Source organism: Panthera uncia (genome assembly GCF_023721935.1).
Source record: "Panthera uncia isolate 11264 chromosome B3 unlocalized genomic scaffold, Puncia_PCG_1.0 HiC_scaffold_2, whole genome shotgun sequence".
NCBI lineage: Eukaryota > Metazoa > Chordata > Mammalia > Carnivora > Felidae > Panthera > Panthera uncia.
In genome coordinates this window covers 2,156,853-2,182,992 of record NW_026057583.1, presented here as the reverse complement: position 1 = coordinate 2,182,992, position 26,140 = coordinate 2,156,853, and the positions used below count along the sequence as shown (strand labels likewise).

The following is a 26,140-nucleotide window of genomic DNA, read 5'->3' as shown; positions in this document are numbered from 1 at the left end:
AATAAACATTTTAGAAGGATCATACACCATCATCATTTGGGATTTATTCTAGAGAAGCAAGGATGGGTCAGCATCCACAAGTCCATCAACATGATAATACGCCACATCACCAAGACCAAGGATAAAAATTCCCCGATCATCTCAGTAGGTGCAGGAAAAGCATTTGACAAAATCCAACATCCATTCATGACAAAGCTCTCAGCCAAGTGGATGTAGAAGGAATGTACCTCAACATAATAAAGGCCACATACGACAAACCCACAGTTAACCTCATCCTCGATGGTGAAAGGCTGAAAGCTTTCCCTCTAAGATCAGGAGCAGGATAAGGATGTCCTCTCTTACCACTTCAATTCAACATAGTATTGGAAGTCTTAGCCAGAGCAATGAGTCAAGAAAAAAAGAAGTCAAAGTTATCCAAATTGGAAAGGAAGAAATAAAACTGTCCCTATTTGCAGATGACATGATACTACATATAGAAAAACCCTAAAGGCTCCACCAGACAACCATTAGAACTGACAAATGAATCAGTAAAGTTGCAAGATGCAAAATTAACATACACAAATCAGTTGTGTTTCTGTAGACTAATAATGAGCTATCAGCAAGGGGAATTTTTAAAAATCCCATTTACAACTACATCAAAAAGAATAAAATACCTAGGAACAAGCTTAACCAAGGAGGTCACCTGTACGATGAAAATTATAAGACACTGGTGAAGGAAACTAAAGATGACACAAATAAATGGAAAGAGAGTCCATGCACATGGCCTGGAAGAATTGATACTCTTAAAATGTCCATGCTACCCAAAGCAGTCTACAAACCCGATGCAATCTCCATCAAAATACCAGTGGCATTTTTCACAGAACTAGAACAAACCATCCTAAAACTTGTGTAGAAGCACAAAAGACCCCGAAGAGCCAAAGCAGTCCTGAGAAAGAACAAAGCTGGAGATCACAGTCTCCCTTATTTCAAACTATACTGCAAACCGGAGTAATCCAAACAGTATGGTACAGATGCCCATGCCACCACCGTTACAGAAAGGCAGAGGGGACTTCCTCCAAGGCCACGTAAAGCGGTCATGCCTCCCGATTTCCTACTCCCTTGGTCCCTTGCCCAGAAGGCCCTCACCACTCTGCCCCTCGTGGTCATGGCCAACTGGCTGTCAAAGTGTCCTTCAGAGACCTTTGCAGACACCGGATTCTCCTAAGATCTCTCCTGGTCCCCTCGTCCCATCTCCTTCCTTCTCCCTCCTTCCAGCACCCCGCCCCAGCTTTCACCTACTCACATACTTCCCACTCCCCTCCCTGCTGATCATGATCACTGAGCTCACGAGTGACCCCTTAATTACTAACTCCAATGGCACCTCTCCCTCCTTGTCTTTTTTTTTTAACGTTTATTTATTTTTGAGAGAGACAGAGCATGAGCGGAGGAAATGCAGAGAGAGAGGGAGACACAGAATTCAAAGCAGGCCCCAGGCTCTGAGCTGTCAGCACACAGCCCAACGTGGGGTTCGAACCCACGAACCAAGGGACCATGACCTGAGCCACAGTCGGACGCTTAACTGACTGAGCCACCCAGGCGCCCCTGTCCTTTTCTTATTTGATTTTTTGGGGCCAAACTTGGCATTGTTGACCATTGCGGATGGCCGAGGCTGCGTCAGGCAGACACCCCAAAACCTTGGGAGATGGAAGCATTGTCTTTCACCCAGATGTTCCTTAGGGAGAACATGTGAGCAGCACTCCTGGGCACAGTATGTGGGTGCCCGTTCCAGAGGCTGGAACAGTGGTGAAGGAACAAGTAAACACAAGCTTCTGGGTCAGCCAGACCCAGGAAGGATGCAGGAGCCTCAGGGGAGGCGGCTGTGTGGGTGGGATGTTACCAGAAGGGAGGCGGAGCCAAGGCAGAATGACTAATCAAGACGATGCAGCCAAGAGGTGGCTGCCGCGTCCAGTCCATGGCGCTGGACTCCAGGCCAGGGGAGGGGGGCGGCCAAGAAGCCCCAGGCAGAGGCTCGACTTCCTGGACAAGGGATGGGCTGGACCGTGGCCCGGCAGGAAGCAGCTTGGACTCTGAAAATCTGAGTGAGCTCAGAGAAGACTTCCCCGGGGCCAGCATGAACCAAAGGCCTTGGACTAGGTCCACATGATCCAGGGAAAGAAGGTGAGGAAGGCTCCTGCGTCTTCCGCTCGACTTAGCACCAGCAAATCCACCCCACCTCGAGGACCCGTCCTAAGCTTAGGAAGTGCTGTGCTTATGTGTGTGTGTGTACATGTGAGTGTGCATGTGTGTGAGCATGTGTGTGCACATGAGTGTGCGAGTGTGAGTGTGTGCACGAGCTGTTGTGTGCATGCGAGTGTGTGTGTGCATGTGTGTGCACGTGTGAGTACATGTGAGTGAGCGTGTGTGCATGTGTGAGCATGTGAGTGAGCGTGTGTGCATGAGCGTGCGTGTGAGTATGCGTGTGTGTGCATAAGTGTGCATGTGTGCCTGAGCGTTTGTGGGCATGTGTGTGTGCACGTGACTGTGTATTGTGAGCATATGTGTGCATGGGAGTGTGAGTGCATGAGCATTTGTGTGCATGTGTGTATGTGTGTGCGTGTAAGTGTGCGTGTGTGTGCGTGTGGGTGTGCACTGTGTGCACATGTGCGTGTAAACGTGTGTGCACGTGGGTGTGCATGTGTGAATGTGAGCGTGCATGTGTGTGAGCATGCTCATGTGTGTGTGCGTGCACGTGCGCATGACGCAGGGAGGGAGTGGGGAAGCTGAGTAAATTTTGTGATGAATGAATTTTGTGAAGAGGGCAGTTCCATGGCCATGGAGCGTGTAAGTCGTCCCTGATCTGGTCTGTCTTCGCCAAGGAAGCCACTGCCTAATGCACTAACGCTGAGGTTGGCCCGAGGACAGGGCCTCCCAGGGTCCCAACGACGGTTAGCGTGTGACTGGGAAATGCTGGGGCTGCCTATTGATAAACCCACCTCTCTTGTTTTTTCTTTCTTGACGGGATATCCAAACTCAAAGTCTTTAGCAGCCACTTAATATGTTTTAAATTTAACATTATCGTTATTAGGGCTCCTTTCTGTATTTGGAAGGGAGACGGGATGTCACTGACTTCAACTTACAGGATGAGGCCGAAAACGCCAGTGTCCAGTCAACCTGTTCCGGCCCCGGCTCTGCCCTTACTCACCGCGTGACTGTGCCCATGTCACTGCTCCTCTCCGGGGTGTGGTCTGACCATCCGTAGGGACCCAAAGATCAGTCAGCTCCCTTCCAGCCCGACAGCCTATGAAAGCGTGGTTGTAAAGGGTGATGTGGGGAGAGAGACGGGCAGCAGGTGCGCCCACATTCCTCTGGAAAGGGAGAGAAGGTGGAGGACACACAGCCGACTCTGGCGGGAAGACGGGCAGAGCAGCAAGCAAGGTGACCGTTTCGGTGCTAGTCTGGGCGGGGACGCCGGCGGACAGCGGCTGTCTGGTCTGCCTCGTGCCCCTTCCTCCGCTCCTTCTGGTGACAAAGATTCAACATCCCTTTGGGAAACCACCCCCTCCTCCACTCTCCCCCGACGGGCTTCAGGTTTGGCAGATCAAAGCCAATTATTCTCCCTGGTTACAGTTCAGAGATGGCATCTACTCCAGGCCGGGCCAAGAAGGGCCCCCTCGCGGGTTTCCTGCTAGAACTAGTGGAAATCGGGATCTCTCTCTCTCTTTCTCTCTCTCTCTCCTCAGGTTGGTTGGATGTAAGTCACCCCCTCAAGGGAGCCTCCCCAAGACTAAGACTAACACCAGTACCCAGAACACAGAGCCAGGATACAGGCCAGGTGGATCCCAGCTGATGTTCGGTACGCTGGACTTTGCAGTTACAGAAATTAATCTTGATTTCTGGAGGTTCTGTTTCATTTCCGTGTTGGCTTAAGACAAATTTGAGTTGTGTGTCTGTCACTTACCACTGACTAAGTCAGGAGCTGAGCACCCAGGTCAGGAAGTACAGCCGAGACTCCCAAATGCGGCCCCAGTTATGGCTGGGAGGGACCGTAGATGGAAGGATCTGTGCCATCACTCTTTCTCCCAGGGACGTATGCCAGCTGTCACCTGGGCCCTGCTCCTCTACCAGACCACAAACGCTCGCTTGGAAAACGACAGCCCCCTGAAAATGTAGCTAATCACAGGGAGCTGCCTGCCTTGTTTGCTATAATGGAGGTTAGCAGAACCACTCTCCTGGGCAATGCCTCTTGGAACGATGGCCTTCTGAGGGTGGCTCGCACTCAATCAGGCCACCTGACCCCCTGGCTGTGGGTGGGAACGCAAGACACCAGGCGTTCCAATGGCAGACTCCCACGCCCTGGCCTTGGTGATTGGTCCCAGGATGGTCACGTGACTGAAGCTGACCAATCTGAAGACCGCTCCGGGATTTTCTAATTCAGGCTGGCAGAGAAGAGTTCCCTTCACTTTGCGGGGGGGGACCATGCTGTAAGCCTGAGCATCTGTTACTGCTGGGGGCCAGGGGAAGATGGGGTGCTCGAGAGTGAAGCTGACGCCCTGGGGTCTCTGGGGCCCCGGGGTCCAGCTCACACCAGCTCAACCTTGCCTTCTAGCGTGTAAGCCAAGAAACAGCTTCCCTCTCTCCTCCCCTTAAAGCAATATTTTTTTAAGTTTATTTTGAGAGAGAGAGAGAGAATACATGCACACACGAAGGAGGGACACACAGAGAGAGAGAGAGAGAGAGAGAGAGAGAGAGGGAATCCCAAGCAGACTCCTGTCAGCACAGAACCCGATGGGGGGCGGAGGAGGAGGCTAGAACTCACATACCAGTGAGATCATGACCTGAGCCGAGATCAAGAGTCAGACACTGACTGAGGGGGTGTCTGGGTGGCTCAGTTGGCTAAGCATCCGACTCTTGATTTTGGTTCAGGTCACGATCCCACATCAAGCCCCACATCGGGCTCTGCGCTGACAGCAGGAGTCTGCTTGGGATTCTCCCCCTCTCTCTGCCCTTCCCTTGCTTGCACTCTCCCTCTCCCTCTCTTAAAATAAATAAACTTAAAAAAAAAGTAGACACTCAACCAACTGAGCCACCCAGTCACCCCTCCCCCCCCTTAAAGCAAGTTTTAAATGGGTTTCTGTTACTTGCAACCAAAGAGTCCCAAAGAATACTCTTTTCTTCTAAGCCAGGGGGCAAACAAACATCTAAGGCCCCTTTGTCACCACTGCCTACTAAGGCAAGTGCTCTGATATCAAGGCACAGAAGCCAATAAGCAAGAGCTTCGGTCCTGGGTTCCGGTCTTGATCCCAGCCCTCCCTAGCTTTGACACTTCGCAAGCAACGACCGCTCCGAACCTCAGTGTCCCCATCTGTGAAAAGGGGGTAATGATAGCACTTCTGCCACGGGGTGGTCGTGAGGGTGAAGCGAGGGCCAGGTACACGTGCTGGCTGCGTACCTAGTGGCCGTTATTATGATTTCCTTCTCCCTGCCCTTTTCTTCTCTGTTCCCCCGAGACCTTGGGTCTAGAGGGCAACAAAATGGTTTCCGGTGGCCCTGGGGCTTGCTGCAAAGCTTGTGTGTAGCTCTTGGCTTCCCTCTGGTTGGGAAGGTCTGGGCCCTGCCGGGGAGGTTTGGAGAAAAAGGAGTTCAGCTGTGGTCTCAGGCCACCAGGCAAGCCGCTCAGGACCACGGTCATGGGCACGGTGGCCCAGCCGGGCCTGGACTTCCCAGCAGGCACAGAGGGACTTCGGAGAGAGGTGTCCAGGCACTGGGCGGGGCTTTGTAGGGCTCAGGGTCAGTTCAGGGACACAGGATGAGTAAGACCCAGGCCTTGCCTCCTGCAGGTCCCCTCAGCCTCCGTTCCCCACGGTGACCTCTCTCCTGCCCTGTGACAGCCTGGTGGCCCCGGGTCATCATGTGGGTATGAGGCAGCCTCCTCAGGTCCTCTATTCCAAGCCTCCTGGCTACAACCCTTCCTACCCACTATTTTCTTTAAAATGTTTATTTACTTGACATAGAGGCAGAGAGAGCGTGAGCAGGGAAGCGGCCGAGAGAGAGGGAGACACAGAATCCAAAGCAGCTGCAGGTTCTGAGCTGTCCGCACAGAGCCCGATGCGGGGCTCGAACCCACGAACTGTGAGATGGTGACCGGAGCTGAAGTCGGACGCTCAGCCCACTGAGCCCCCCAGGCGCCCCTCTTCCTGCCCACTATTCGGACTGCAGTGTCGTATGCTTGTCCCTGCAGGGTGACAAGATGCCGGCTGCTGTCTGTCTGTCTATCTGGTGAGCCTAAGACGTCACACCGGAGCCAGTCTTCACGACTCCTCCCTGAAACCTGGGAGGCCCCTACTTGGAAATAGGACTGGGAGGGAGAGCCCTCCCCAGCCCTACAGGATGGTGTCAGGGGGCCTCTGGAGGGCCCCCCCCCCCGTCCCCCAGTAAAACTGCTCTCAGAGCAACGTGATGGACAAGTTCGTCCCAGGACACACAAGACTCCCGAGAGGACAAGGACACGGTCCCCTCGCTCCTTCCTCCCATAAGTGACATTATTTGAACCACTTGGATAAAGCGGACGCTTCCCCGAGGGTTGCTGACACCAACAGACCCTGTGCGGACCGTCACCACCAGCTGGTGGTGGGGACAGAGGGGCTGGAGACGACTAGACTCGCAGCCTGGCCCAACGTCAGCCCGGAAGTGCATCGCCGAGCCCGTGGCTCAGGCTGGAAGCCTCCGGGGGCCCCAACAGCCCCCACGGGGTGGGAAGGCTCTGGAAACAATGGTCAGAGGCATGAAAGGCAGAAACCTCCAGAAGCTACACATGGGGCCCTGCACAGCAGCCCTGGGGGCGGGGCAGGGGGGGCGGGGCCGGGCAGGGAGGGCGCCCTGGAGGAGGCAGCACTGATTCCCGTGGCAGTGCCGTGACAACGGTGGCAGGAAATCACCCCCCTCCGCCTAGCACTGAAAGTGGAGCCGAAGCCCGGAGAGGGTCTTTCGACAGCTTGGGCGTGAGGCCAGCCGAGGGGAGCCCCGCGTTTCCAAACTCAGAATGGTGACGTGGCCACACCACGGCAGACCCAGCATGGGCTGCACCGTCTAAACTCAGGGTTGGGGCTCTACTGTACACAGTAAGGCCTTTGAGTCTACGTCGGTTTCCTCTGCAGCAGGGATGCAATAAACCGTCCGCAGGACGGAAGGAAGGAAAGAGGGAGGGAGGGAGGGGCTGTAGGTCCAGAAAAGTCCAGAGAAGGGAGTCACAGTGTACAGCTGGGTGACAAGGGCCGGCCTCCTGCAGAGGTGACCCTCGAGGGCCTCGATGTAGAAGCAGCCTGAGAGGGTCCTGTGGGCTTAAGAGTTCCTGGGAAGTGTCCCTCAGAGGCCTCGGGGCCCCTGCGGCACGTCGGGGGCTGAGGTGAAGGCAGGCGCCGTCCCCGTGCCCCTGCCCTCTCTTCTTGTCTCACGGCGATTCTATCGTTTGGGGATTCGTTTTTAAGGAAAAGAATACAGATACCTCTTACTTGGCAAGTGTTACAAAGCACACTGACGACATGCCGGCGGGCGAACGGTGTCGGGGCCCCTCTCGGCACCCCGAGCCCGGAGCTTCGTGGACCTCAAGCGCACGGCCCTCCCCCGACCCGGACCTGGCCCGCGCAGCTTGCCCAGACGTGCCCTGGCCACAGGTACTGGGCAGCCGCTGCTAAGGCCCTCGCGGGCCAGGAGTTGGGCTGACCTGAAAGGCAAAGACTCCCTTGACCATGGCCTCCCCAAACACGAAGCTGGAGCCCACGTCCGTGTAGCTCAGGAAGATCTGAAAGCAAAAGACAAAACAATGCAAAAACCCGGAGTGAGGCCAGGAGGGGAAGGGGCACCAACAGCGGCCAGAAAGCCAGGCCGGGTGAGCCGGAGGGACGTCGCCTGCCGTGGGCCCGTCCAGCAGCCCGTCCAGCAGCCCAGTGTGGGGGAGAGAGGGTCACCGGGCCTCCCGGGCCTTGCGGGGGTCGGGCACCACCCAGCAGTGCACTTCGTGAACACACGTTCACAGGGGTTTGCTCCCCTGAGCACATTCTCCCCGGGAGACACCTTTTCTGTACACTTTAAGAGAGCACCCTCAGGGGCGTCTGGGTGGCTCAGTCGGTTAGGCGTCCGACTTCAGCTCAGGTCATGATCTCACTGTTCGTGAGTCCGAGCCTCGCGTCGGGCTCTGTGCGGACAGCTCAGAACCTGGAGCCTGCTTCAGATTCTGTGTCTCCCTCTCTCTCTGCCCCTCTCCAATCACACTCTGTCTGTCTGTCTCTCTCTCTCTCTCAAAGATAAACATTAAAAACTTAAAAAAACATAACTTCAAGAAACTGAACATTATTTTTAAATGCACACATATGACAAAGTAAATCAGTTGTAATTTTTTTTTTTAGCACTTTTAACTGTCGCATGTTCCACATCACTCATGACTGCCGAGGGCCACATGCCTTGCGCCCTCAGTACCCACGAACCCTCCTGTGCTGAGATTCTCTTCCGCATCGGACCAGCCGCTGGAAGGACAGCTGTCTGCAGGTGGCCCCGGGCCTAGGGGAAGGAGTGGCCGCACTGCCCAGCCCCTGCTGCTCACGTGGCCTGGGGCCCAGCGCACCCCCACCGTCCCGATCCCAAGCCCCTCCTTACGGCCCCACCCTTCCCTTCCCCCAGTACAGCGGCTTTTCCCTGGCAACCCGAGTGCCCCTTGTATGCACCTGGATCTGGTTGCCCATCCACTGGAATGCAATAAATCCTGGCTCTGTTCTGATGACGAAGAGACCAAGTGCGAACTGTAGTCCGAGGCCCCAGGACACAGTCCTCCAGGATACCTGCCACCCGAGAGAAAGGTCCTGGTGAGCTCAGCTCCTTGGGGGATCCACAGGGAACAGCAGGCGGAAAGGGCAGAGAGCACAGTGCTGCTGAGGGGCCTGGGAGTCTTGGCCTCGTCTGCAGGATAGGACTGGACCCAGCCACGACCCCTGGGCCTGTTGCCGACGGTCCCGTCCACCCTGCGGTCAGAATAGGCCACGCTCTTGGCAGTAATGGGCCTGGGGCAGTGGGCAGGGGTGGGGCGCGGTCTAAGGACCCATTGCAAGACTGGAGCCGCCTCGAGCAGGCCATAGCGCTCGGTCCCGGTCCTCACCGGGCGGCTGTGGCCTCCGATTCTAGTGTCAGTGTAGCTTCTGTCTGCCTGGACCTCCCCCCATCTCTTCTCCCCAGGCAGGGCTCCCAGCTGCCCTGACCCCCCGCTCCCTGGACGCCCCCACCCTCGGCAGAGGACTGCTTCTGCCTCTCAGCATTTAAGGACTCCTCAGCGGTGACCTTCAAATGCAGGTGCGTGAGGATCTCTGGGAGGCCTGGCTGAAGCCTGCGGGGAGATGTCGGCCACACCACGAAGCGGGGAGGGATCCTAGTTTCGGGAGGCAGGGAGGGAAGGGGCTGCGGCGCACTCTGGGCCTGACGACTGAGGACTCACTGTGCGGTGATGCTTTGAGCAGGCGAAGAGGAGGCAGATGAACACGCAGATTCCTGCAAAGGACACTAGCTGCTCGGGTCGCTGGGAGGTGTCCAGAACCAGCCACGAGACCAGGCCCAGGAAAGCAGCGAGGGCCAGAGTCCTGCGGGGGAGAGGCAGAAAGCCATCACCCTCAGCGTCTCCCCCACCCCTACACAAGGGCACCCAGGGCTCCAGGGGAAGGGTGCTCAGGGCTGGGGGGAGGAGAGAGCTGTGTGACCTCACACAGACCACCTAGCCTCTCTGGGTCTGGCGTCCTCATTGGGCAAATGAAGCCGAAGCCCCACGCTTCTCCTGGTTGCCAGGAGGACTAAAGAAGAGAATGTGTGTGCTGAGCTTTGCACGGTGCCGAGCACGTGGCTCCATCAAGGGCAGGGATTCTCACAGATGCAGCGATGCTCAGCCCAGCCTCTGACCTTGCCAGGGTGAGGTGGGGCCTGTGGGGCCCAGGGCTCTGCTTCCCAGAAGCAGTAATGTCAGTCTGGGCAGGTGAGCCGAGCTCCTGGGACCAAGGCTGGGAAGCAACGATTTGTTTTTTATTTATTTTTTTTAATGTTCATTCATTTTCAAGAGAGAAAGAGACAGAGCATGAGCGGGGGAGGGGCAGGGAGAGAGGGAGACACAGAATCCGAAACGGGTTCCAGGCTCTGAGCTGTCAGCACCGAGCCTGATATGGGGCTCGAACCCAGCAACCACGAGATCATGACCTGAGCTGAAATCGGACGCTTAACCGACTGAGCCACCCAGGCACCCCTGGAAGCAACATTTACAGCTTCCCTCCCTGGGGCTGGAGTTGGCTCACCTGGTGGGGGGGAGGGTCTGGGCCTTGGGTGCTCGAGGTCCACCCCCGACCCAGTCACTGACTCACCTGGTCCTACTAATAACAGCTAATGTTCACTGAGCACCTATTATGCGCCAGGAACTACACCCAGTGCTGGAAGACATACCATCCCCGCCCTCATTGTACACACGAAGAAACTGAGGCACAGCAAGGTGAAATGACTTGCCCACGGCCACCCATCTAACAAGTAGCAGATTTGAGACTTTAAGCCAGGCACCCGGCAGAAGTTTATTCTCTTCACTAGCTCTGTGCACGACCACTGGTGAGGGGTGGACCCGGGACCAGAACTCCCACAGGCCAAGCCCAGAGTTCACTGCTCACTTCTGCCCGTGTTTCTAAGCAGCTAACACCACCGGTCCGCTGCACAGTTTCTGCCTGTCTCTGTGCCACTTGCCTTACTTACTTACTATTTCTCTTTATAAAACTTTATAAAACCTTAAGTGCAGGGGCACCTGGCTGGCTCCTTCAGCAGAGTGTGCAGCTCTTAGTCTCAGGGTCGCGAGTTCAAGCCCTACATTGGGTGTGGAGACTACTTAAAATAAAATAAACTAAATTAAATTTTTAAAAAAGTCAGTGCATGTTTTGGGTTGGGTTTCTGTTGTCATTTGTTTCTTTCTTTTTTTTTTTTAAGTTTATTTATTTATCCTGAGAGAGAGAGAAAGCACAAGTGGGGAAGGGGCATAGAGAAAGAGAGAGAAAGAATCCAAAGCAGGCTCCTCACTGCCAGTGCAAAGCCTGATGCGGGGCTCGATCTCATGAATCATGAGATCATGACCTGAGCCGAAACCAAGAGTCGGACGCTCAACCGACTGAGCCACCCGGGTGCCCCTGTCATTTGTTTCTTAATGCCTTTATAGAGGTACGACTGGCATGTAATAAATAGATGTTGAAAGTGAACAATTCGGGAAGTCTTGATGTGTGTACGGACGTACCTTGAGACCGTCACCACAGTTAAGACACCCAAAACGTTCTTCATGCCCCTCTGTAATTCCTGGCCCCCCTCCTCGTCCCCAGGCAACAACTGATCTGTTCTCTGTCACTAGATTAGTTTGCATTTTCTAGGATTTTATATAAATGGGATCATAGAGCACATATCCTTTTTTCATCTGACTGCTCTCACTCGACATAACTATTTTGAGATTCATCCATATTTTTTCATCTATCAGGAACTGGTCTCTTTTTATTGCTGTGCAGTATTCCATTGCGTGGATGGACCATGCTTGGCTTATCTGTTCGCCTGCTGATGGGCATTTCGGTTGTTTCCAGCCTTTGGCTATGACAGACAAAGCTGCTAAGAACATTCAAATAGTTACGCGCAGGTCTTTGTACAGATTTACGCTTTCATTTTCCTTGGGTCAGTACTGCTTGGGTGATGCTTTGGTAAGTGGAATGGGTGAATCATATGGTAAGTCTAACTCTTTAGGAGACTGCCAAACTATTTCCCAAAATTATTGCACAATTTTTTTTAAAATTTTTTTTTCAACGTTTTTAATTTATTTTTGGGACAGAGAGAGACAGAGCATGAACGGGGGAGGGGCAGAGAGAGAGGGAGACACAGAATCGGAAACAGGCTCCAGGCTCCGAGCCATCAGCCCAGAGCCTGATGCGGGGCTCGAACTCACGGACCGCGAGATCGTGACCTGGCTGAAGTCGGACGCTTAACCGACTGCGCCACCCAGGCGCCCCTATTATTGCACAATTTTACACACCCCCGAGCAGGATGTTGGAGTTCCGTTTCCTTTACATCTTTGCCAACACTTCGTAACGTCTATCTTCCGAATTCTAGTCATTTCCAACAGACATAGAGCAGTACCTCTTTGTGATTTTAATTTGCAATTCTCTAATAACTAATGATGTTGAGCATCTTTCCATGTGCTTATTCACCACTTATGTATCTTCTTGAAAGAATTGTCTGCTCACATCTTGAGCCCATTCTTAAATTGGGGTGTTTTTCTTATTATCGAGCTTTGAGAGTGCTTAATATATACTGGATACAAGTCCTTGGTCAGATCTGTGATTTGTAAAACTTTTCTTGGAGTCGTGCCTTGTCTTTTTTCTTCTCTTAAGCATGTTTTTTGAAGAGAAGTTCTTAATTCTGATGAAATTCACTTTGTCAAAATTTTTAATAGATTGTGATTTTGGTTTTGTTTCTAAGAAATTTACTCAAGTCAAGGGTCACAAAGATTTTCTCCTACATCTCCTTATATTCGTTTTATAGTTTTAGGCTTTCCATTTAGGTTTATGATTTCCCGTTTTCAGTTAATTTCCCATGTACTGTGAGGCGTGGATTATTATGTCATTATTTTGTTTTTCCTCTTCTTCCTTCTGCCTATGAATATACCACGGTTTTAGCATAATTTGTCAATATGATTATGTCTCCTTTGAATTGCCTTAGCACCCTTGTCATGAGTCAATTGGCCATATACATGTGGATCTATTTCTGGACTGTCTATTCTATTCCTATTTGGTCTCTCTTGTCTGTTTTGATTCAGATAACCATATTGTCTTGATTACTGTAGCTTTACAGTAAGTCTTAAAGACACATGGTATAAATTCATCAAACTTATTTGTCTTTTTTACAGTTGGTTTGGCTATTCTAGGTTCTTTGCATTTCTATATGAATTTTTAAATCACCTTACCAATTTCTACCCCAAAAGCCCGTGATAATTTTGATTGGGATATTAATAAGAATTTATAGATTAATTTGAGAAGAACTGATATGCTGACAATACTGAGTCTTTCGATCCATGAACCTGGTATATTGCCCCATTCTTTAAGTTTTCTTTAATTTCTCTCAGCAGTGTTTTGTAGGTTTCAATGTACAAGTCTGCACATCTTTTTCAGATTTTACCTCAAGTAATTTACGTTTCATGCTATTCTAAACGGCATTTATAATTTAATTCATTATTGTTTATTGTTGGCGCCTCAAAATACGATTTTTTTTGTATGTTGATCTTGTATCCTGCAAACTTGTTAAACTGACCTGTTAGTTCTATTAGCTTTTTTGCTAGATTCCATAGGATTTTCTGTGTAGACGATGTTGTCTGTGAACAAAGACAGATTTACTTCTTCTTTTTCAATCTGTATGTCTTTCATTTCTTTTTCTTACCTTATCACACAAGCTAGAACCTCTAGTACAATGTTGAATAAAAGTGCCGAGAAGGGACATTCTTATATTGTTGATCTCGGTGGAAAATCATTCAGTCTTTCCCAGTTAAGTATGATGCCCGCTATAGATTTTTGTTATTTTGTTCATCCTGCTTTGCTCAGAATTCATATCAGGAATGGACGCTGAATTATGTCAAATGCTTTCTCTGAATCTATTGGCATGATCATATGCTTATTTTCTTTTTAATCTATTAATGTGACCTATGATAATTTTTTAGTGTTAAACCAACTTTGGATTCCTGGGATAAACCCCATTCATTCATGTCTTATTCCTTTTATATTTTGTCACACTTGGTTTTACAAAACTTTGTTAATAATTTGTTACCTCCTTATTCATGAGGGATACTGGCCTGTACATTTACTGCGATTATTGGTTTGGGAGGAAAGTTTCATCTACCATCTTGCTATTTATTTTCTATTTGTGCCATCTGTTCTTTGTCCCCTTTTCCAACTTTTCTACCTCCTTGCAGATTGACTATTTTAAAATGAGTCTCTTTTACCTCTCTCACTCTCTTTTTTAACTTGTTAGCTATAACTCCTTGTCATGTTATTTTAGTGGTTGCTTTAGCATTATAGGATACTCTTGAACTTATCACAATCTACCCTTAAGTCATATTACACTCCTTCACATGCAGTATAAAAACCGCCCAGCAATAGAATTTCACTTCTTCCCTCCTAGCCCTTGTGCTATATTGGTGTTTACTTCTACATATCATATAAACTCCACAATACATTATTCTTATTCTTGGTTTATAAGTTGACTGCCTTTGAAAGAGATTTAAATAATAATAAAAATAGCCATTATTTTTACCTATGTAGTTGCCATTTCAATGTTCTTCACTCTTTTGCGTAAATCTCGATTTCCCTCTGATATCGTTTTCCTTCTTTTAGAAGAATTTCCTTTAGCATTTCCTGTAGTGCAGGTCTATTTTTTTATGTCTGAAAACTTCTCTCAGCTTTTACATGTATAAAAAAAGTCCCATTTCTCCTTTTTTGAATGATGTTTCACTGGTAACTAATTCTAGATTGACACACATTTGTCGTTTGACTGTTCCATTGCTTTTTCATTTGTGTCGCTTTCGAGAAGGAATCTGCTGCCATCCACATCTTTGCACATATTTCTTCTCTAGCTGTTTTTAGAATTTCTTCTTTTATCACCAGTTTTAAGCAATTTGAGAAAATTTTTTTAATGTTTATTTACTTTTGAGAGAGAGAGAGAAAAAGAGACAGAGCATGAGCAGGGAAGGGGCAGAGAGAGAGGGAGACACAGAATCTGAAGCAGGCTCCAGGCTCTGAGCTGTCAGCACAGAGCCTGACGCGGGGCTCAATCTCACGGACTGCGAGATCATGACCTGAGCCGAAGTCGGACGTTAAGCAATTTGATTATGATTTCTTGTTTCTTGCACTGAAGATTTGTGGAGCTTCTTGGATCTAAGGGTTTATAATGTTTATCAGATTGGGAATTTTTTGGACGTGATTTCTCCGAGTATTTTTTTTCTTCCCTCTTTCTCCTCTGGAGACTTCAATTACATGTTTCCACTTAATGTGGTGCCATGGTTTACTGACATTGTGTTTGACTCTTTCAAGTTTTGTTTTTAAGATTTGTTAGGGAAAGCCTGAGCAAGGTTTATTCTATGGTTAATTTTTCTGTACTACTGTCCCAAGATCTTTAGTATTGTAAACAATGCCCCGTGAAATTATGAAGTTTCCACTCTGACTGTTGAAAATAAACACAATTTCTGGCCCTGTGTGGTTTCCAGGCATTCTTCCTCTAATCCTTGTGGATGGGTCTTTCCCAGGCCTTGGATAGTTTTCTCATATGCATTCACTGACCGGAACTCAAAGAAATTCTCAGGGAAGACCCTCTGTAGATTTCTGGAGCTTTCTCTCTGTGCCATTGTCTTCACTGGTATTCTGCATTACCAACTCTGACCACCTTCACTTCCCTGGATTCCCAGCTCTGTATCCTCAACCCAGAACATACGCTGGCCCACCTTCATTCCCCTTCTCTGCACTGTGGCCTGGAAACTCTCTCTGTGCAGTAAGGTGTGGGCTTACTCATAGGGCTCATCTCCTCTGTTCCCTGCTTCTCCAGGATCACTGTCTTCTGGTGCCTGATGTTGAGTTTCTTAAGAGCTATTGCTTCATATATACCTGTCCCAGTTTTTCAGTTGTTTCAAGTGGAAGGATAAACTGGAAGCCAATATCAAATACATGTATTTTTTAAGTTGAAACAGAATTCACATATCACACAATTTGCCCATTTAAAGTACACAGTTTAATGGCCCTCAGTATATTCACGGAGTTGTATGACCATTATAACCATCAACTTTAGAATATTTTCATCATCCCAGAGAATAACCTAGCACCTCTAGCCATCACCCCCCAATCTTTCCATCCATCCCCCCAACCTTAGTCGAGGTTTAGATTTGTCACTTTGGACATTTCATGTAAATGGAATCCTATGATACGTCATCCTTTGGGACTGGTTTCTTTCACTTAGGATAATATTTTCAAGCTTCATCATTATTGTAGCATGTAGCTTTCCTTTCTGTGCCAAATAATATTCCATTATATGGATACACATATTTGACTTACCCACTTATCTGTTGATGGACATTTGGGTTGTTTCCACCTTTTGGCTATTATAAATAATGTTACGGGCCGCCTGGGTGGCTCAGTCGGTTGAGCCTCCAACTCCAGATTCTGGCTCAGGTCATGATCCCAGGGTCATGGGATTGAGCCCCATGTCAGGCTCCATGCCTAAGATTCTCTCTCCCCACCTCCCCCCTCTCCCCTGCTTGCGCTCTCTCTTCCTCTCGCCTCCAAAATAAAATAAAAATAAAAATAGAGAAATAAATAATGTTGCCACGAACATTTGTGTACAAGTTTTTGTGCCGACATACGTTTTCATTTCTCTTAGGTATATACCTAGGAGTGGAATTGCTGTGGATGCCAACTCCAGTTCCCACATGATAACTGAATGTATAGTATTTTGAGGAACTAATTAATTTGTAACGCAGCAACAGTATTTCACATTTCTATCAGCAGTGGATGAGGGTTCCAAGGCTTCAACATCTGGACCAACGCTTGTTATTATCTGTCTTTTTTGTTATCATCCCAAGAAATGTGAAGTGATATCTCATTGTGGTTTTTATTTGCATTTTTATGACGGCTAATGATGTGGAGCATGTTTTCATGTATTTACTGGCTATTTGTATATCTTTGGAGAAATCTCCATTCAAGTCTTTTTCCCAGACTTCAATTGGGTTATTTGCCTTTTTATCGTTGGGTTGTAATTCTAGACACACATCCCTTATCAGATACATAATTTGCAAATATTTTCCTCTGTACTGTGGGTTGTCTTTTTACTTCCTTGATGGTGTCCTTTGAATCCAAGTTTTTACTTTTCATGAAGTCTAATTAATCTAATTAATTATTAATAAGAATGTGTATTTTAAAATATTTATTTATTTATTTACTTATTTATTTTTAAGTAATCTCTATACCCAACATGGGGCTTGAACTCACAACCCCAAGTAGCACGCTCTACTGACTGAGCCAGCCAGGTACCCCTAAAGGAAATTTTATATCAATACTTCAAAAGGAAAACCAGTATCAATGATTTGTCACAAATAGATGATTGTAAAAATAAATCCTTTTATAAATCTATTTACAAATTTAATTATTAAAAAGGATAAATTTTTTATTTTATTTTTTAAGATTTATTTATTTTTGACAGACTATAACACGGGAAGGGGCAGAGGATCTGAAGCAGGCTCTGTGCAGACAGCAGAGAGCCCAATGAACGGCTCAAACTCACAAAGCGTGAGATCATGACCTGAGCCGAACTTGGACACTCAACCAACTGAGCCACCCAGGTACCCCAATGATACATTTTAAAAATTTTACTCACATTTTATTTAATTTATTCATCTTTAAATTTTATTTAATTTATTTAAAGTGATACTATTATAAAGAATAATGATTATTTATTATTATATATTTATTGATAAATAAAATGAAAAAATGTGTTCATCCATAGGCTGGCTCAAATCATTAGTCTGTGGTACCTCCATAGCTTAGTCACTGGAGATCTTTGAATACCAGTTTCTTTATCAACAAAACGGAGTCCTGATATAGATTGGGGGGGTCTTCAGATTTTTTTTAAGCCATAGAAACATTTTTTCCAGCTTCCCCCCCGCCCCCCCAAACCTTAGTTTATAAAACAGGTAAAATAGAGTTTCCTGGTTGAAATGGGCATTTGGGGAGGGAGGTCTGATATTTCCATCTCCAATTTCTCCCTCCTGCCCTACGGCACCTCCAAGGTCTCCAGAACCCTAAAGAGCCCAGTTTGAAAACGAGGAGATCCCAAACTGTCCGGGAACATGGCTGGCTACAGGAGAACCTTCTGGGGGCTGACTAAATTCACTGCCACCCGGCCCCCAATCCTGCCTGCTGAGTCTGACCCCAGGCGTGGCCCCAGCAGCTGTCTCACACACGCCCCAAAGGATCTGATAGAGGCCCTGCCTCTCTGGATGGGCTGGAATCCCCGAATTTAGGAAACTGTCAAGTCCTGTTCTCAGTTCCTGATCTCAGTCACCTGTCGTAACTGGACAGAGAACCAGGCGGAAATGGCAAACCATCACAGAGAGGGCTGCGGCCGTTGAAGCCACCCAGCCATACCTGCCCGGGCCCCCCGGGTGGAACGTCCCCATTGCCCAGGAACTGTCTGGGGGAGATCAGGACTGAGGCCCTGCTCATCCAGGCCTGGTGCCGAGCCAGAGCTGACTCAGAGGCGTCAGCCGGCGGCCATGAGCTCACTCACCTCTCAAACCAGACGTTCAGGCGGCAATGCCCCAGAGGCTTGAAACACCTCAGCAGTTTGGGCCCCAGCAGCCTCTTCAGCAGGCTGTGGGCCAGGAAGGCGAGGACCACACCGGTGAGGACGAACAGTGCCAGGGCCCTCTGGAAATCCAGGAGGCCGGCGACCAGCAGGAAGGCAGCGAACGCTGGGTGGGAGTGAAACAGAGAGAGGTCACTGACGATGACGAGGGCCTGCCGCCGTGCCCTCCAGCTCCACCTTGCGCCACACAGGGCACAGAGGGCAGGGGAGTGGCCCCACCTCTCTGAGTTAGGTTAGGGTTAGGGTGGGCGCGAGACAACGTGCGTCTCTGAGCACCTGCGGAGGGCCTGCTGCGTCCCAGACTACACTCCGTTCCATGGCGGGCAGAGATGGGCACATCAGTCACTCCAGGAAGGAGTTTGCTCGTGTGTCCAGCATCCTGCTCTGAAAATACGGGCCATTTTCTTCCTAGACTCGCCTTTTCCCTGCCTGTTCCTCGCCTCTTGTGCAGTTAAGCCAGGGTGTGCTCTCCTTCAAGAAGGGGATATGATCGTGGAGAGCAGAGGGGGAAAGTCTCTCCCCGGCTCATGAATTTCAGAAGCCAGGGCCCTTGAAGAATGGAAAGGACTTAGAGATTTTCCACCGGGCAAAACATGCGAGCTGCAACCTCATGCGTAAGTGTAGGTCCTACGCTGCCCACCCTGCCGCCAGACTGGTTAGAAGACACTGGCTGGAAGACAGACGTTTCGGGGACGGACCAGCTGGAGGACGCTGGTGGACCCAGGGGGAAGGGATCCGGCCTGGGGACAGAGGAGCCCTGCCCCAGGGGAGGCCGCAAGATTCCAAAGAGGGGGCACCCGGGCAGTGTGTGGGCAGGCAGATCATAGAAAGCTTCTGAGGTTCTGCACCCCAAGGCAGGTGCCAAGGCCGCGGGAGTCATCTCTGAGTAGCCCGGAAGCAGAGAGGGGAGAGGAGTCCAGGAGAGGCCCCGATGGAGACCGGAGACGGGGACGTCTCCATGGCTACCTGCAAGGACGGAGAACCTGGGAGCAGTTGCAGGAGTGGGCAGGTCCGTCCACACCTGAGGACAGACAAGCCCCACTGGGGCCTCCTGGGGAAAAGGCGGAAGGGCTATTTCACACTGACGGAAGGTAGGTTCATATTGCTCGGTTGGGATGTTAAAATTGGAGCAGAGTTCTGAGAGATGAAGCTACCTTGTTCTCACACAGACGATCGTGGGCTGGGCCTCCGACCTGCACGGGTGTCACTGAGAGGCACGCAGGTGTGGCCCTGCAGGGGTGCCAGGGACGCGGGCATAGGGCCGCGGGAGGCCGAGGCAAGGGCCAGGGGCGCGCACTCGGCCCTTCCTGGGCCTCCCAGGGCTACTGCTCATAACCACCGACAGCTGGGTCTGCGCTGATCCCATTTAGAGACGGGGCACCCGAGGATTCACACCGGGAGGAAACTGGGCTAAAATTCCTACCCAGGTCTGTCTGTCTTAGGGTCTGTGACTCGGGGGACTGGCACGCTGTGCAGGACAGGAGGCGGTGTAGACGAGTCTCCCAGACAGGGCATGGAGAAACGCGTCTTAGGAGTTGTTTGTATTCTTCTAGGATCTGTTCACCCCTCTGGTGACAGGACTTGTCTGTTCCTTTTGGGCACGTCCCCACTCTAAGCCCATGTTTTCCAGGGGAGTCTGGGCTACATCAGCAGTGGGAGACCAGAACGGGCACAGGACCCCCGCCAGGCCAGGCACCTCTGGCGACTTGGCCAGAAATGTGGGCGAGAGACCCACCATTCTTCCGAGACTGGGAACACCAAGGCCCTCCGTGGCGGCCAGCGGCCAGGGCTGTCTGGGCACCTATGGAGAAAGCCCACCTAACATGAGGACACCATTGCTGTGGCCCAGGCCCAGAGCGCTGAGAACGCGGGCCTACTCTCAGAAGGTGCGTGAAGGGCCCCACCGAAGGCATGATGCAATAATATTATCAAAGAGCCGCAGGAGATCAAAACCATGCAAACATGGAGGAAATGGAGAGTGGCCATTGTAAAGGATAATTGACCGACTGACAGCCACCACAAAGGCAGAGACAGGATGAGATAAGTGATTTTCATCATCTCCTGGGAGGAGTTCAGTCATTTCTACAAACGAAAGCAATGTGGGTCTGAGTGAGTGTGGAAGCGAGAGGGACAGAGAAGGCCCAGGCTCAGGTCCAGCCAGAGGAAGACCTCACTGTCTCAGACATCTCTAGAAGGAAGCTGCAGGGACCATGAGCCAGCCCATCTCAGCCTTCAGCCCTGCTTTCACTTTCGAACATGAAGACCGGGGCCATTGCCGTCATGGCTCTCGGTGTCCTCTCCCGCCTGGCCCCGGGGGGGGGGGGGGGGCTTCTGCATCCACAGCTACACCCCCCTCCATGTCCCGCCTGCAGGAGGACCTGCGGTGACCCTCCTTCCCTGGGCTTAGGGGTCCCCCCCTGCACCTGCCATCTGTCCCCATGTCCTTCCCCTCCTCTCTCTACCACCTCCCCACCCCACTCACAAACACAGTCCAAGTGTCTCCTGTCACAAACACACCCCTTCTTCGACACTGTCACACCCTCCTTGTTAATATTCCCACCTGTGCTCATAAAAAATCCTTCCAAAGAGCTGTCTACGCTTGCTGTCTACACTGCCTCTCCTCCCATCCATTCCAATCCAGCTTTTCACCCGTGCCCTAAGTTACTAGTGACTTCCTTGGCTCTAAATCCCCCGGGACGCCGCTCAGTCCCTGTTCCGCTGCTCCCCTTACCACAGAGATGCTGCTGTTCACCTCTCCCTCCTCCTTGAACTGGTGCTCCCTGGTCTCTGCCCCTCCCCCCCATCTCCATGCCCCCTCGGGCTCTCTCTGCCCCTTTCTCTGCCAGCTCCCTTGGTGTGGCTGGTCCCAGGATGCTGTCACTGACCTACTTCTCGATTCATTCTCCAGGCGTCCCTGGAGAGGCCCCTGTCCTTCTCGATGGCCTGGCAGACGTACCTCCAGCATCCCGTCCCGGACAACTGGCCATCCCTCTCCCCTCCAAGCCTTCCTCCTCCCGCGCTCCCTAGCCACGGAGGCACCATCATGCACCCCGTCGCCTGAACAGAGCCCCGCGGCACCCCAGATTCCAGGGTGTCCTTCATCCTGCGCACTCGGTCGGCTCCGAGTGTTGGTGAGGCTTCCCGAGGGTCACTCCAAGCCGCCCCTGTCCGTCCCCTACGCTTCGTCTTCTCACACACGTACTGCCACCCTGCCTGCCTCTTCCAGGCTCCCACAGTGCGAATCTGGCCTCGAGGCTTGCCTGTTAATTCCTTCAATGGCTCTCTCTGGCTTTGAGGGCAAAATTCAAGTCCCTGAGCTGCCTGCCCACACCATGCCGCGTTTCACCTTTGCTCCCGTGGTTCCTACCTGCAAGTGCCTTCTCACTCCGTCCTGTCCTTCGGATCCAGCTGGCTACCTCCTGCTCGACCTGTGAGGCCTGAATGTCACCTCCTCCTGGAAGTCCTCCCTGATCACTTCCATCCCTCCTTGGTGTTCCCAGATGGCTCACTGCCTTACGTGAAAATATCGTTCCCCTCTCCCTTACTGATCAGAGACCGCTTTGGGAAGAAGATCCGGTCTGACTTTACTCTGATGTCCCAGCTTCCTCCGTGGAGCTGGCTCTGAGATGATTGTTGGATTATTGGATAAGTGAATGCCCTGGGACATGGATGGCCGGGGCTGAGGTGGCTGAAACCCGGGTGGTGGTAGCTGGGGTGGGAATGGTGGTCTCCCAGGGGGGCTGGGCCCCAGGCTCACCAGTACAGAGCAGGCCCGTGCAGATCCATCGAAACAGCCGTGTGTGCTCCCGGCAGAAGCGTCTGGCCCTCAGAGCAGGCTGCAGGCTCCTCCTGGGGAGAGCGCCAGTGGGGTCCGCGGGTCAACTCCCACCGTCAACAGCTCCAGGTAGAAGCTACTCGGGTACCCCCCCCCCCCAGGGCACTGACCTCGGCATCACAGGACTAGGGCAACCCCAGCCCAGAACAAACTAAGGGTCGGCTCAGGCCACCCCGCCTTCCAGCATCACCACTGCCCTTGAGTCCATTCTGCCCTTGGGCTTGGGAAGGACTTAACTGAGATGATGAGTAAGAACCCAACCACATGCAGAAATGCACGAACCATGATGGCTGCCTCCCTCCCCTGTCCCCGTGTCCCCCCTGTCTGTGGGGCCGGGCGGAGAGCTCCTAGCTCTGCCTTGTTCCCCGGGGACCCGGAGACTTACCCTCCGAGTCAGCAGCTCCCCCTGCAAGAGAGCGTGTACACAGCCCACCCCCTGCCCGGCGGTCACCACCTGCCCCCCACCTTCCCGCTGGTGCCAATGCCATTCTTGCCTGGTCTTTTGGTCGCTTGTCTATCCCTGGAGAAAAGGCCGGCACTTGGCCTCTGAGGACCCACAGGCCACACTTGTAGGAGCTTCTGTTTCAAGGAATGCCTCTCCCCCTCTCTGGCCCCAACACCTGCCCCCCCTAAGGGAGGCTCTTCCCCAATCTCCCATCCAGAGAGACAGATGGACTCCCTCCCCTCCACCACCCCTCCTCTCCTTGCCGCCCTCGGCTCAGGATCTGGCCAGCGGGGACCCCCAGTGAGCCTGGGCATCAGCTCTGGGTCACCAGCCTCCCCGTGGGAAACAAGGGGACTGGACCGCTCCAGGGGTCTTCAAACTAAGCCTCGAGGATCCCTGAGGTGCCCCAGGGACTGGCTGGGGTAGAAGGCAGATGGGGAGGTGGAGAGGGGGGTCAGGCTGGTTCAGGACCCCCTCCATCCAGCTTTAGTCAGAACAGGCCCCCTGTACACATTGGGGCTCCTGACGCAGTTGCCTTCTGGCTGCTTCAGAGCAGGCTGGGCGCCCCTGGCCCGGCTCACCCCGAGGCAGAGGCCAGCAGAGCTCCCTTGTCGGCTAACACGTTTGTTCCTTTCTTCGACCAAGGTTCCGGGAGCCCCTTCTCTGTTGCCAGGGGCCCAGCTTCCCTGTCCCTGCTCCCCACGGTGGCCTCCTCCCCGGGCCAACGCACGTCCCTCCTGGAGAGCACCCACCATCCTGACAGGGGCTCCGGGCTGGCCTCCGTCCAGATGTCCCCACCCTCCGCACGGCTTGAGTCGTTGCCAGGGGTCCGGCCTTCCTCCTAGAGCGACCAGAGAGTGATCAGAGGGTGCCTGCGGCCCCGAGTGAGAGCGGAGGGAGACCCTGGCTGCCGCCAGTGTGCCCACGGGCATCTGGGGAGTGGGCTGGGGTGGGAGGGCGGGGCTTTTGTCCAGGAAATAATTAGAGGGCGACTTAGTTAAGTTCCGCAAACCACACACCGAGCACCCACAGTGTGCTGGACTCAGTGCTGGATACGCCCTGCCCTCGGGGTCCTCCTGGCCTGCATTGGGAAGGGACGCTGGAGCCTCAGCTGTGGCTGGTTGGAGAAGGCCCAGGCGGGACCACCTCGTTGCATTTGCCCTCCGTTTGTCTATGCAGTCGTGTTTGGATGGGCAGGGGGTTATTCTTGCAGATCACAGAGTGAAAGGCGCACCCTGGGGCTGTGCAGCGTGGTGAAGGGGCAGGGGCTTTGTTGGGGGAGGCTGGGAGGGAAAAGGGGGTCACATTAGGCTCCAGAGTTCTGGGTGGAGGGCCTCTCCTTGAGCCGTTCCAGAGCAAGGACAAGAACGCCAGCTCCTTGAAGGCTGAGACCTCGCCAGAGATCCACCCTTCCCCTCCTCCAGTCATGTGGTTCCTCCTTCTTATTTTTTAAGTCGCAGCTCAAACGTCACTTCCGGGTTGAGCCTTTTTCCCTGACCCTTCAGACTAGTGCGGGCTACCCCGGCACATCACAGGTGCACAGCAAATGGTTACTGAGCCAAATAAAGGGGCTGCTCTGTGTCGAGGAGGCCAACACGTTTGGGGGGGGGGGTCCCTAATTTTTCAAGCAAAGAGGTAGAGGGGGTGAAGGAAGGAGGCGAACAAAGGGCCCTCCCACCAGGGGGCCAAAATGAGGATGGGGAAGGGGACAGACCAGACTTTCCAAGAGCTCGGCCCCCATGTTCTCCAGACCATTGGCCACAGGTGTGAGAGAGATGAACTCTCTTCCTTTCGGGCTGTTGCCCTCCATGTGCCGGACCTTGCGGCTGAAAGACAAAATCAGGTCCCACAGCTGAAAGCAGAAGGCGGCACAGGACCCAGGAGAGGCACCTGGAGAAGGGGGGAGGATGGGAGAGGGCCGGAAGGGGGGAGCCTGGCACAGCTTTTCTCATCCCAGAGCTCAACCCTCCTTGAACTTGGCTGCCTCAGAGCAAGGCGCCCCTTCCTGCACTCACCAGTGCACGGCCTGGTAAATCTGGGAGGCCCAGGCAGGCACAGGGCAAATACTGTCCGCCTCGCAGGGAAGGCAAGGAAGGAATTACGTACCACACATGTAGATACCTGGTACCGGAGTTTTCCTGAAAAGGGACCCTAGCTTTTGTCACTCTTACAGCAATTGAAAGCCAGTGCCATTGAGTGATATTTTCATGGCATTATACTTTCCCACCTCCAAAAGATGGGAAACTAATCTCCTGAAGACTCTTCTAGTCCCTGGATCCACCTGGACCTAAAACCAGTCCTGCCACTGGAGTTTTCAATTCTAAGAGCCAATATAGTCCTTTTTTTTTTTTTCTTTTGCTGAAGTCCATAGGCCTAAGTCCTCTGAATAAGAACCCCATCCCTCCCCACTCCTGTTTCCTGTTTCTTTCCCCGTGGAGCGCCCTAGGGGGGTGCATTCCAAACCCCGGCCTGATTAAGCTCATGCGTTCAGAGGCACATACACACGTGTGCACACACGAGCGAGGAGACAGGTGGAAACACACACACAGGACGCCGGGAACGCCCACTACCTGTGCACACACATCCACAGACACATGGCTGCACAGAGAGAGGCGGAGACCCCCTTCCTACTCACATATTTGTGGTCAACAAGTCGCTCTCGAGGGTGGGCAGAAGCCCGTATTTCCACAGGGACAAAATGAATTCGACCCGCTTGCACTTTGGCCAGTCTTCTCCTTTCAGTGCAAATTCCTGGGCAGAGTCCAAGTTGGGATAGGTTGGGCCTCCCACCCAGCTGTGTCCGGCACCCTTGCCAGGGGGCCACGGCCAGGACAGGGACCCCAGCCCCTCTCAGGGAAGAAGGCTCCTGCCTTCTAACTTAATCGGCCTTCCTTGTCCAAGATGCCCTTCTCTCCACTCTCCCCTGCTCCTAGATGAGCCCACCCCTTCCAGGAAGCCTGCCTTTAGTATTCTCACCCCCTCCCCGTCCCCTCCTGTGCCCTCCCTTTCCACCTGCCATCAAGGTTACCCAGTCTCTAGGATCCTACACATTAGCTTTCGATTTGCATCTTGCCGGTCTTCTTCCCTCACGGAATCAGGAGTTATTACAGCAACGTCTCTTCCCGAATTCGAAGGTTAAGGAAACCAGTACAGCTGTCACACGTGGCCAAGGTGTTTCACGCCTGAGCCTCAGTAGTCAGGACAACAGAGCAAAACCACAGTTTGTCCCTTTGTTGCTTCTTCTTCTTTCTTTTAACAGATAAGTAATTTACCTTTTATTTTTTTCTTTGTCAAGTTTTTATTTAAATTCCAGTCATTCTCTTCTTTTTTTGAACCCACACCTGAGCATCGGTGTGCAGAGTCAAGGGACAAACACTTTCGCGTTTCAGTCCTCCAACTAAACATTAAACTACTCTGACAGGGTGGACAACATCTCTTTAATAATTAAT

General features: G+C 51.9%; 1 protein-coding gene across 1 annotated transcript in view; it reads right to left on the bottom strand.

Annotated features, from left to right (window-relative positions):
• SLC28A1 (solute carrier family 28 member 1) overlaps positions 1–24,528 on the bottom strand; it is a 48,439-nt gene extending 23,911 nt beyond the window's left edge. The window contains exons 1-7 of the mRNA XM_049614254.1: positions 24,406–24,528; positions 23,444–23,532; positions 22,169–22,260; positions 18,334–18,517; positions 9,458–9,599; positions 8,697–8,810; positions 7,700–7,777 (exon numbers count right to left, since the gene is read on the bottom strand). Of these exons, the coding sequence (XP_049470211.1) occupies positions 7,700–7,777; positions 8,697–8,810; positions 9,458–9,599; positions 18,334–18,517; positions 22,169–22,260; positions 23,444–23,532; positions 24,406–24,501 (795 nt within the window). The 5' untranslated portion in view covers positions 24,502–24,528. The remainder of the gene's footprint in view (positions 1–7,699; positions 7,778–8,696; positions 8,811–9,457; positions 9,600–18,333; positions 18,518–22,168; positions 22,261–23,443; positions 23,533–24,405) is intronic.
• Between the last annotated feature and the right edge of the window lie 1,612 nt (positions 24,529–26,140).